Below are 13291 nucleotides of genomic sequence, written 5' to 3' on the forward strand. Positions count from 1 at the left end.
CGCAGCTGTTGGTAGATGAGGGGAGGAGGATTAATATTCTTTGTGGTTCAAAAGAGGAAGACATTAGCATTCAAAGGGATTTAATCCCTGTAACATGCTTCTCCAGGAACCGTGCAAGTCAAGAGAGACCGAGTCATGATGTCACAGTGTACAAGCTGTATTGCCACACATCAGCTTTTTGATATTAAAATCTATTTAAGAAGCACTGAGTGTCTCTTAGGCTCTCTCCAGGCCTGCTACAACTGGGGATTTTTTTTCCCCCTACTTGTCACGGAGGGGTGTCATTTTTTTTTTTAATTGCTATTCTGTAGTGTAAAAAGCATTTCTTTTTTAGCTGTTCAACAGTGTCACTTCAGTAGACAGTGCAGTATGCTGAGCAAATTGCCAATTAATTAATAGAGCAATTTGAGATTTAACAATCATTATGCACACTTCACTTACTTGATTTTATGGTAAAAACTAAACTTGATTAATTAGGGCATGGGGAGGATGGGAAGGCATTTAACAAAGCCGTACATCTTTCTCAAAATAAAATATGCACTGTTTGACACAACTTTTTCTTAAGTATGTTCCCATGATTTCACTGCTTTGTTACAAATCATTTAATAAAAAACTAGTGTTGACTTACAGTAATGCTCAAATAATAATATTTTCCAGACCACCTTTGAGCAAGATCAGTTACTGAAGTGGTTGAGAAATCGGCAGCTAATTTGTTAGTTAAGCATTAATAATCCAGGAGAAACAATGCATATGGTGAGAACATGAACTAGAAATAATATATATATATATATATATATAATATATGTATATATATATATATATATACAGTAATATAATATGTAACTGAAATTTCAAGTTTCCTCTCATTGGAGGGGAAAAAAACCCACACATTTTCTTCATATTCTTTAGACTTCTTTCCTTTTAGTCGAGGGTAAATTTGCAAGCGCCATTTCATGTCTGTAGCTTGTTATGAGAGAGGCCTTCAAAAGTGATTCGCTTAATAGATCCTACCCTAATTGGTTTTACATGGTAGCTTTTAAAATTAGATTCAAGGGTACTTCCCAGGCTCTAAGAAGACATAGAATATAGGTCACATTGGAGTTCTTTTCATTCTTAGGATATGCCACGGTGATCAGCATGCACCAGAGCTTATGCAGACTGTGCTTTAATAGGTGTATCTTGTTCTCACAATGATAGAAACAAATATTTCTTTGTTTCTCTGTCTACTTGTTGCCATACGCATTTTGTTCACTACTTGGATACATGCAGTTTGTTTTCTCCTTTGGATTCTATGGATTTGGTTAGCAGCTCATAGGGTGAATGGCCAAAGGGCAGGTTAGCAGCCTTCACGAAAATGCTGTCTTTACTGCAGCACTGTTTCTTTGCAGACAAGGCTGCTTTTAGGATTCCCAGCAGAGATTTGCTAAATGACTTGGTTTTGGAAGATTTGTTTAATGAAAAGAAATAGAGGGTGTGTTTTGTTTAGGCATTTAATTTGGAAGCACTACGATGTCCATGATTCAGAGTGATTTGTTACTGTAAATGCAATACTTCAGTGTACTTATATGAAAAAGAAAAAAAAAGTCATTCCCAAAGGAGCTGTATTAGATTGCATTTTTTTTTTTCTTTACTTTGTCAATCTATGTGTCCTTACTAACACCATTTACCAGCTAGTATTTGCTATAACTAAATCTTGTAAAATTAGAACTGACTGGAATAGAAAAGAATTGAGAGCTGAGGCAATGCAGTAGTGTGTCCAGTCAGTCTAGGTTGCTCCTCTAAAGTGCTGACGTCACTGGTCATTGTTTCTTAGGAGATAATAAAGAAATATAAAATATTTTCTGTCATTTATACCTGTAAGTTTTATTTTAAGCTGTACATCTGTCTAATGGTGACTTGGAAGGAACCTTGTTTCCTCATGAAATAGCCTTGTGATGGTCGTTGTGGAGGAAAGCCTACCAGAGTGCTGTTACTTTTGATACAGTTACCTTATTTATGATACATGGTGGTCTGTTGGATGTTGCAAGTAACTACTTCATGCTTTGTCACGTGCCATCCACTCTGATTTGCCTTCTGCATTGTAGTTTAGTTCAGGAAACTGCCCTCTTTTTGTCGTGGATGCAGGTCTTAGCACCACAGTGGTGATACTTTTCACCATGCATAGAAAATGTGCATGAAGTTGGTTGGTTAATACCAAGTGCATTCGCATTAGTTGAATGGGATACAGTGCCTAAGCCCTGTTTCCTGTGCTGAGCTTCTCTTTTAGTGCGTGGATTAATCTATAGTGCTAATTTTGCAAATTCCAAACAGGCTGATTTCTTTGATTCTTTTTGTTGCAGTTTTTCTTCTACTGAGTTATGTGTCCAACTATGTCTTTAGTAGCAGTGTACTTTTTAATATATTTTTGTCTCATGTTTGAGAATTATTTCAGCTGGCATTTCCTTAGGGGGAAAAAAAAGAGAGTACAGATCAAAACAGTTTGCCTTGGGTAAAATCCAGTCTCTGTCATCGTTGCCAGTTGCATTATAGACTGTAATTCATAAACATGTAAAGCTGTCTCTGCTGTTGCTACCCTTGTAGAAGGTTATTTTGAGATGGATATTTCTTCATCTTTTGATGGCCAGAAGAGTTCTGATTTTGTTTATTCGTAGCTGTTCATAGTGGATATGAGTTCTGCTTGTATCTGTTCTGTTCTCTCGTTTAATTAACTCTTCTTTTACTTGTATTTACACCCCCTCTCTCATTGACAGTACAAATACTAGATTGTTTATATCAAAATGCTGACTCCTTCATGTTAATTACCTCCAGTAATTAACTTGCTTTTTCTTAAATTTTGTCCATTTTGAGATCAAATCCTGTAATTATGAACCTGTTTTGTTCAGTTTCAGTGTAATAAAATCTAACATTTACATCACAAAGAGCGGAACTATTACATAATGGAAATAGTTTGAATAGTTTTGTTTAAAAAAATTAATAGACTAATTTCATTTGACTTCAAAGTATGAAAAGTAAAACTCCTCTTTAGCACTGCCTGTGCTTTACAAACATAACAGGGAGAGCAGAAGTTGGGATGTGTGTTTGGTGCCACTGTAGACTTAACCACAACCCAGCTTTTTGTATTTACACTGCACACTGTGATCCTTTCTTGTTGGTTGTTTTAAATTCCGTTGTTCGTTACTTAATTAATGTGATTAAATGTGGTACACAGTTTATGCCTTTAATGGAATATCCGACTATATATTTCATTGCCCAATAATTCTTTCTAGCAAATCTTCACCAATACAATGTAAGTACATTTTCTGTGTCTGACATAAAAATTAATTCAGTAATGTCTTCAGAGCAGCTGGTCGTTTTCTGTGAATTAACGACCTGCTGGGATGAGTTAATAATTTAAGATAATCACCTAGCATTATACCTCTGCCAACCATTCATTCTAAAGAAATGTCAAGAGCAAACATGGCTAATGTAGAAGAAAATAATGTAAAATATATTATTAAATATTTAGCAATAGCAATTGGTAGCTCTCAGAAGCATTTAGCATGAGATTTGTATGTATATAAACAACGCAGAGTGGCATTGTTAATTTTTAGAAAAATAAGTACTGTATAGGAGAACAGCTATACTGAAAATTAAACTTAGTAAACTTTCAATCTTTATTGGATACTTCCTATAGTTTATGTAATGTGATCTTAATATAGGGTGTTCTTTTTTCAGTTGATGTAGTAGAAGTACAAATGTAGCTTTTAAAATGTGCCAATTTTTTACTAATCAAAGTCAGAAATAATGGAAATATTAATGTCAGTGTCATTTAATAATGCAAATACAAATTCATTTAATTATATTTTCTGCACAAGTACTTTCTAAAGAGTTTTTCTGTTAGCCCATTCAAATGGAACCAGTTTTCTGCTCTAAACTGGAGCAGTTGTTTTCACAGTTCCAGTATCTGTTTTCCTAGTTTTTACAATATTAAAAAAAAAAAAAAAAAAAAAAAAAAAAGATAGCCTTTATGAAATGATGAGCAGAAGACATTTGAGGAATATTAAAGGAGCATCTGGATTTCATTCAGAATCTCGTTCTGAAATTCTTAGAACTTTGGTGTACAGGAGGAATGCATTCGTATTCTCACTCCCATCTTCTATACTGAGAATGTTCACTGCTGCTCAGATGAACATTCTGAGATGATTTTGCAGAATGATTTGGCAAAGCCTACTTTTTATTTAAGGAAACCTGGCTTAATTTTTTTGGAGTGTTTTAATTTTTCAGAGCACCAATCTCTTACCGTAGTGCAGAGAGTCTTCAAGTCCTCATTTGAAACAGTAAACCTTGTTCTTAATCTGCAGCTGTTAATTATTTCTATGTTGACTTTAAACACAGAATTTGGAAAGTACTTTTCAAAGTCTCTTCAGAATCTTAGCCTGTCTTGTCTTAGCCTGTGACAGCTTTGTTCTAGTACTTTTTTCCAGTCCTTCTGTATTTACAATGAAAGTAAACAACAGAACAAGTCTGTAGAAGTGAGCTAAAATGCAGAGCATGTCTGCATAAGCAGTGAGGTGAAATGGTTACTATGGAGCCTGCAAACTCAGCTTCCAAATGTCAGACTTGGCTTTCTTAAGTCATATCCTTCACCCAGCGCTAGATTATTTTCTTCACAAAGATTAACATCACTTAAGTGAAACTTCAGGATGCTGCACGCAGCAATCAGAAGGTGCAATGTGAGATTGACAAAATTAAGAAATGAAGTGATAGCTTATGGGTAAACAGTGTGTTCTGAACTTCGTTTTAAAAAGAAAAACAAAAACATCCATAGTAATGTGTGATTTAAACTGCTTTTTTATAACATCTTCAGTTGAAGAACTGTTTTAAAATTACTGGTTTGAATAGTTGAGTGGTGATTTCATGCATGTTCACCTTAATTATTTACATAAAACAAGAATTCAAGAAGGTTCTGTGCTTCCAGGCTCCTGAGTGGTCTGGAGCACTTCTTTTATTTGAGGTCTCTGTGTATTTTCCTTTGGATTATGAAGTAAATGGAAACATTTGACAATATTTAAGCATGCCTACCTTAATACCTAGAACTGTATGAGCAAGGAATCTTCACCAAAGAGATGTCGTTGGAACATATACCTAAAAAAGTGCACTTCTGTTTTTATTTAAATATTGATCTGGTAGTCAGAGCACAAGGGAGCCTTCTCTGTTTTGTAACTGTCGAAATACTTGGAGAAAATATTAACTACAGCTCTAGCATAGCTAACTAACTGGGCCCTAAAAGAATGGTTATGCTTCCACTGAGGAGTTCTAGAACTGAAGAAAATGACACAGCAGATGATGCACAGAACTGGATTTATTTAGCCTGAAAAAAGAGAAGGTCAAAGAGGAGGCAGAACGCAGCCTTCTGTCTAGGGGGGAGAATCTCTAGCTGGACTTTTTAAAAAGCACAGAACAAAGTGCAGACAGTGAAAGCTGTAGAATCTCTGTTGTTGGATGTTTTCAAAATTCAGCTTGGTGAGGCCCTGGGAACCTGACCCAACTTTGAAGTTTGTCCTGCTTTGAGCAGGAGGCTGGACCAGACAACCTCCTGAGGTCTCATTCTCTTTCATTTTCCTAAAGTTCTACACTCTTTAAAGAAACAGAACATGAGTCATGTTATGATGTATGTTATTTTGGCTGTAAAACAAACTTTTAAAAGCCTTTCTTACAAAATACAGAACTACACCAGTATAGTCTGGAGTCTTTAAAAAAACAAACAACAACAAAAAAAAAAAAAACAAAAAAAAACCCACAAATATGCATTTTTCACACACAGCACATACCTTGGAAATGAGCTGAAGGGCTGACTTACAGTAACTCTTTAAATGACAAAAATTGCTGATCAGCATCCACAAAAACATGCAATTGTCTGACTATGTGCCAGGCAACCAGCCAGAGTAGACCAGTGACTCATTTGCTTTGTCCTCCCATTCTTAGATTGTCCTTGACCACATTTCACCATCTCCTCTCATTCAGTTAGTTCTCAATGTAACTGCAAACTTTTCCACTTCCTAAGCATACATAGTTACCCCTTCCCTGGGCTGCTATAGTCAGTGCACTGGCAGCTCTTACACACTCCTTCATACTCCAAACTTTGCAAAACTGCATCACACTTCAGTCATCTTAATTTGCAGACAGCACACTGAGCACAAAGTGCAAGAGTAGAACATCAGTGCAAGCAAGTGCTGGCGAGGGGTATGCCACTTCCCTAGTGACATCATGCAGGTTAACAATAGGGAAGAAAAATAATAATAATAATAATCTGATAAAAATAATGGAGGTAATCAAACACATTTTAAAATGGAGCTTAATACATGTATAAACAAGCTTGGTTGTGACAGCGAAGCACTGAAGTCAGGCACTCGGACTTTGCTTTCAGTCTTTTGCCAAAGGCTTTCCAAGTGGCAAACATTCAGTTGTTATACTGAGCTTAACATTTTATCAAGTGATTCCCAAGTGTGCTTTATGAAATATTCCTCTTCCCAATACAGACTTTTCTAGAACTCCTCAGTGGAAGCATAACCATTCTTTTAGGGCCCAGTTAGTTAGCTGTGCTAGAGCTGTAGTTAATATTTTCTCCAGGTGTTTTGACAGTTACAAAGCAGAGAAGGCTCCCTTGTGCTCTGACTACCAGATGAATTTATTTAAAACAGAAGTGCACTTCTTTAGGCATACGTTCCAATGAAATCTCTTTGGTGAAGATTCCTTGCTCATGCAGTTCTAAGCAATATTTTTAATGTGAGAATTTCATTCTTTGAATTAATGTGTTGTAATGTTTCTGGAGCTGCAAAACATGAGTTAAATTATTGCACTGCTTTCTTCATTAAGTCTTCTAAAGCTCAGTTTAACTAATAACATTATCTACTGATTCAGTAGTTGATCACTGAAAGCAGAAGAGCAATATCATGAAGATCTTTGTCAGAGTAAGCTGATTTGAAACACAATATTGATTGGATCATTATCAATAATAATCTGAAGGTGAAGAAAATAAATTAGTTTCCCTTGTTATTGAGTATTACTTCTGACTTTCAAAGAATAGCATATAGCTATATTGATTCTAGAAATTATATAAAAGGTGTCTTAATGAATAATTACTGTCATTCCAGTAGACCTGAATTGAAAACTGTTTAAACATGAAAATAGCTGCAGAAAGCTGTCGGTATTTTTGTGGCACAGCTTTGGTGTGTGTACGCTGCATCAAAAGATGTGTGGCCAGCTGGATGAGGGAGGTGATTCTACCCCTCTGCTCTGTGCTGATGAGGCATCGCCTGGAGTACTGTGTCCCGATGTGGAGTCCTCAGTACAGGAGAGACATGGACCTGTTGGAGCACGTGCAGAGGATGGGCACAAAAATGATCAAGGGATGGAACACCTCTCCTCTGAGGACAGGCTGAGAGAGCTGGGGATGTTCAGCCTGAGAAGGGTCCAGGGAGACCTGATGGAGTCCTTTCAGTACCTGAAAGGAGATTATAAGAAAGGAGGGGACAGACCGCATAGCCAGGGTCTGTGGTGTTAGGACAAGGGAAGTGGTTTCACCCTAAAATAGGGGAAGTGGAGATCAGAGGTTTTTCCGACGCAGACAGTGAAGCACTAGAACAGGTTGCCCAACAATGTGGTTGATACCCTGTCCCTGAAGACTTTCAAGGTGAGGCTGGATCAAGGCCTGGGCAACCTGATCTAGCTGTGTTGTCCCTGTTCACTGCAGGGGAGCTGGACTAGATGGCCTTTAAAGGTACCTCCCAACTCTAAGGATTCTATGATTCTGTGTTATTTTTCACTGGTGTCTTATTTGTCCGTTTGATAAAAAATAGAGTGCTATTCTGTTATTAACTACATCGTATATTTTGATAACGCTAAGCTTTCCCATGGTGGAAAAAAATCATGTTTAATTAAATTATATTGGCAAGATCAGTGGAAATTATTTGGTAAGCATTTTTTAATCTCTGTTATAAAGAAATAAGTAAGCACCATGAAGATAAGTATTAAGATTTTGTATTAAGATTCATGGGGAATTGTATCAAGGACAAAGACATCCTTGTATTTTGTTTTCTGTGTAGAATTAAATTTATACGTAAGCAAGGATAATAGGCACTGAAAAGACTATTCATTTTAGCACTGTTCTGAGCAAAGTAGACAGTAGTCCAGAAGCAGCTCAAAGATCTTTTTGTAGGTTAAAATAGAAGCTTGATAAACAAAAAAAGACAAAACTCCTCATCTCAGCAATCCCATTACTACTTGTCTAGCACAGCTGTAGTTAATAAAAGTTCCTGTAAAGTGTGCAGCAATTCCATAATGTTTTTCATTCTAAGCTCTGTTTGAATCTCATTGGTTTCTTTGTTATTCTTGTAATGTGATGGACAGGTACAGGATATAGGTAGTTCAGGGAGCTTTTGCATAGTGCTTTTGCAAATATTCATCCATATTCTGTTTCTTCTGTATTTTATATGGTTTCTTGAATGGCTATAAAAAATCTTGGCCTCTGCTATGATTAATTACTGTTCTTAACTACAGAAATCTTGAAAACAAAAGTCTCTCTTATGTTCATATATTCTATTGCTTGCATTTAGTATGCTTTTCTGAAGTTGGCTGTCTTAGAAGCCTAGAAGACAGAAGTACATACTGAAGTAGCAGAGATTACCAATTAAGTGAGCGAGTTCAACGCAGGGCCACAAAGATGATGAAGGGAGCATTTGAAATGAGGGGAAACAGAGAGCAGAGGCTGCTCAGCCTAGAGAAGAGAAGACTTGTGGGGGAGGGGTATCTTATCAATGTGAATAAATAAAGGTTTGGAGAGAATGTAGAAGAGGGAATACCCTTAGAAAAGACGAGAAGTAACAACACAAATCAAAAAAGAAAATTATGAGGGTGGTCAAACACTGAAAGAGATTGCCCAGAAAGGTTTTGGAGTCTCAATGTGTGGAGATACTCAGAACTGAACTGGTTGTAGCCCTTGGCAGCACACTTCAGCTGATCCTCTGCAAGGAGGGGGTTTGGACTACATGACCTCAGTCGGTCCTTCCTACTCTGAACTATTTGCTCCCACCAGCAGAACTCACCAGTGATTCAAGAGATGATCTGACGGTGTCCATAAGCTCAGGAAACTTAGCTATGTGGCAGCTGCAAAGCACAAACAGAGCACTTGCACGAAACATGAAAATTATTGCCTGTTTCACTGAGATGTTTTAATAGAAAAGTGCTATCCAGTTCAGTTTGTAATTGCAATTTTGTTTTATTCACATCATATATAGTATTAACCTTTACATTTATTTTTAATTTACAGGATGGAGGCTTGCTTCTAAATAATCCTTCTGCACTGGCAGTTCATGAGTGCAAGTGCCTTTGGCCAGATGTTCCACTGCAGTGTCTGGTATCGCTGGGTACTGGCCGATACGAAAGTGCAGGGAAGACAAACGTCACATACACCAGTTTGAAAGCCAAACTCACAAACGTTATCAGCAGTGCAACTGACACAGAAGGTTAGTGTCTTAATTTGTCTTTGTTCTCTGGCTCTTTTCAGCTTTTTGATTATTCTTATAATTTCAGTTCAGAGAGCAATTTGCAACATTTTGTTTTTCCCTTTCTCTCTGTCTGACCCACTGAAACTTCTGCCTAAGTCATATAACCTGTAGAAAGATCATGTTTGTTTGACTTTACTGGTGTCAAAATTAAAAGCAGACAAACAGAGAGTTTTAAGTGTTTTTTTTCTACCAGCAAGTGTTTGGAATGGGTTGTCCAGAGAGGTGGTGGATGCCCTGTCCTTGGGGGGAACATTCAAGGTCAGGCTGGACTGGACTCCGAGCAACCTGACCTAACTGTGTGTGTCCCTGTTCATTGCAGGGGAGTTGGACTAAATGACCTTTGAGGGTCCTTTCCAACTCAAACAATTCTATGATTCTGTGATTCAAATTATAGCAAGAACACACACAGTAAAGCATGTCTCTTCTTAACTTATTACATGTAGTTAGTGTTTTAATACTACTATTACAGATCTTCTGGAGATGAGAATACGAGTGTGTTTCTCAGTGTTATCTCCATGAGCCTTCATCACTGTGCCATTGCTGAGCTCTTTTAGCTTATGAGGTCTTGGCTGATGACGTAGGTAAACTGCAGGTACCTGAAAACTGAGAACTCCACTAGTAATCCAGCAGGATTTGTACAAAGGGATGTTGAGAGAGGGAGTGGTAAGAATGCAAAGAAAGAAATAAGAGATGAAAGCTGGAAGTAGTCATGGAAATGGAAGTTTAAAGGAGATATAAGAGGAGAGATCTTAAAGGAGGGAGAATTGAGGCTATGGAAGGAGAAGAAAAGAAGAAGCAAAGAGAGGAACAAATAAATCTATTACATAGCCAGTTTATTTCTGCACTGGTTATTTTTCAGAATTCAAACATTTTACAATTCATGAAAATTTCAAAACCAAAACGTGTGTTCATAATACATAATGGTTGCAGTTTAAAGAAAGCTTCAAAACTACGTAGTTTTTTTTACTGCAGACTTTGAGATGAGAGTTGAATATATAGCTCTGTTTCGTAATACCTTCTCCAATAAGTATTGAGTGTAACAAATCATGAGTGGGGATACGTAAGTTACATTACTGCTGTTCAGAATGTGTTCTTATTCATCAAGGAATGAACATACATGTATCTGGATAGCTCACAAAGTCTTCTTGATTATCATGAATGCAGTTGTCGTAGAATAAAAGGTGAAGCTTTTCAGCAAAAGCAGAGCTATGGGGTTGTTTGCAAAACGAGTTTTATTTCTTTGTATAAGGCAATAGTAGAAAAAAATGTCCTTAGTAAAGCAGCACATATTTACACTTTCTGGGTCATGTCACTCCAGAGCACTTGTTGTTCAGACTGTAGGACTGTTTGCCTCTCATGTAAATGTTACCGTTTCCTACGTTTGTTTTCGATGCAGAAGTTCACACCATGCTGGATGCGCTGTTACCACCAGACACTTATTTCAGATTTAATCCTCTGATGAATGAAGACATACCTCTGGATGAAAGCCGGAAAGAGAAACTCAGTCAGTTGCAGACAGATGGAATTCGCTATTTAGAACGAAATGAAGAAAAGCTGAAAAAAGCTGCAAAAATACTAACACAAGAAAAATCAACTTTACAGAAATTTCACGATTGGATAAAATTAAAGGCTGACATGTATGAAGGGTTTCCTTTTCTTTCCAAATTGTGAATATGTAACGCATGAAACTCTGTAAATGTAAATCTTATTTCAGAAAACTCATTCAGTACTGTAGAGGAACAGTGTCTGTTGTGGGTGAGCAACATCTTTGGAAGCTGTCCGTAGAGCTCTGGTGCAAGGATGGCTGTCTTGTGCACACTTACCTTGATATCAAGTTTTATGGTGTTAATTATTATTTTAGAACTTTAGGGATCTTACTGTTGTTCTTATTCAATTTGTTGAAGTCAGTAAAACTGAAAATTATGAAAACAATGCATTTTTCAATGTACCATATTTATGGTTGGAGCGAGACTCGGTCAGCTGCCAGGCTCATTGAAAATAAACAAATTAATGACAAAGAAAATCCTCATTCACTTTACAGTAGGCAGCATACTTGTTAGGCTCTTATGTAGCCAGTGAATTTAATAGAAATGAAACCAAAAACAAAAAGAAACTTTGCTTGTGTTAATTGCACTTTTGAATTTGAAAGATAACATCTAAATTCTTTTTCTTTTCAATGGTTTTTGTATATAACTATTCAGTAAGATGTTTGGATGACTATAAATGGCATATTAAATTATGAAGATTAACTGATATTTTCAAGACTTGCTGCCTTTTTTTTTTTGACTTCAGATTGGTTTGTTCATTATTTGGAAATAATCCCAAGCCCTCCAACTTCATTTGAGCTGCTGTTCTTATTAGAAGGTAAAGGAAATAAAGCTTTAGAACAGTTCACTAGTTAGGCAAGTGAGAAGCTTGTTATAGAAGCTTCAGTTTTTGATGTCAAACTTCAGGTGTCAAGAAAAAATTAGCAGTTGGTACCTGAAATAATAAATTATGCATTGTCTTTCAACTTTCATACATGCACTCTCTTGAAGTTGTGTTAGAGTTGTGAAGTTTTATTTACAGCTTACTGTGATCTTACTACTCATTCCATCGCAACCTCTTGCTTATGTTAAGCGGGGTGGTGTGGTAAGCACTGCCGATACGGGATGTTAATGAAACATTTTCAACAGTGCTATTAGAAACTCTATAAGTGCAATGAAAAGTGAGTCAGCTGCTGTCGTGCATTGGGCACCAGGACGAGTCAAGCACTCTTCTCTGGGTGACTTTTTACATCTCAGTAGACAGCTACATGGAACTGCTTACTGTGTAACATGTCCAATTTCACCAAAAAGCAGCATTTGTCCATTTGCCTTTCAGGGGTTATAAGCTGCCATTGCATTGTTTTCTAAATATAATGCTTACCTTGACAGTCACCTTCTCTACTTGTCTTCTTCAATCAAATGTTAGTAGATTACTTTTTAAGAAAGGGACATGGAAGAGGACAACGGAGATCCTCAGGAGCTGCCACAGCATTTTGTGACTGTGGGAAAGTATTTGATTTGGGCTGGTTTTTATTTTTCAATGTGTGAAAAAAGTTTCACCTGTCTGTTTTGTTTTTTCTTTACTCAAATACCCACTGTTTTCTAGTGTTCCCTCAGTTCTCAGACTTGTTTGGTCGGTGAAGCCAGTAGGTGCCATTAGCACAAAACAAGCTGAAGCCTTCAATTTTTTATTTAACACTTCCCCATGCAGACAAATTCTAGGTGCACAAGGATTAAAGAAGCGTTTATTGTTCAGCATGTGAGGAAGGAAAAAAAGGAGAAACAGAGAGAATGAAAAGTTCTAAAGCTACACCGATTTAAAGATAAGAAGTGAAAGAAAGTGTGTGTTTTTTATTGACCAGGGTTTGGTGTTTGTTTTTCTTCCTTTTTGTGTTTGTGTGGTGGTGGTTCTGGTTGCTCCTTTATTACTGTGAACAAAAATAGTTCCTTGAATAAGGCAATAAAAAGTTTTATGATCTTGATACAACTGTGCTTTATGCAACTTCCCTTCTGCATTCCAGTTACTAAGAACTGACTGATAGAAAACAAGATCAAGTATTTCCAATTTGTGCAAATTTAAGCATATAAAAAGCAATGTTAACATTTATAGAATCATAGAAAGGCTTGGGTTGGAAGGATCCTCAGTGATCATCAACCTCCAACCGCATGGAGGGCCTGCATGCGGGGCCGTCAGCCTCCCCATTTAATACTAGACCAGGC

General features: G+C 36.9%; 1 protein-coding gene across 3 annotated transcripts in view; it reads left to right on the forward strand.

The window, feature by feature from the left end:
* The window catches only part of PNPLA8 (patatin like phospholipase domain containing 8), a 36729-nt gene extending 23676 nt beyond the window's left edge, over positions 1–13053 (forward strand). For all 3 annotated transcript variants that reach the window (XM_042872668.1, XM_042872667.1, XM_042872669.1), the window contains exons 9-10: positions 9308–9503; positions 10942–13053. In XM_042872668.1, coding sequence (XP_042728602.1) covers positions 9308–9503; positions 10942–11216 — 471 coding nt within the window. In that variant the 3' untranslated portion in view covers positions 11217–13053. The remainder of the gene's footprint in view (positions 1–9307; positions 9504–10941) is intronic.
* Positions 13054–13291: the final 238 nt, after the last annotated feature.

This window comes from Lagopus leucura, unplaced genomic scaffold, assembly GCF_019238085.1.
Source record: "Lagopus leucura isolate 7727_CA_CO unplaced genomic scaffold, USGS_WTPT01 Super-Scaffold_100008, whole genome shotgun sequence".
Taxonomy (NCBI): domain Eukaryota; kingdom Metazoa; phylum Chordata; class Aves; order Galliformes; family Phasianidae; genus Lagopus; species Lagopus leucura.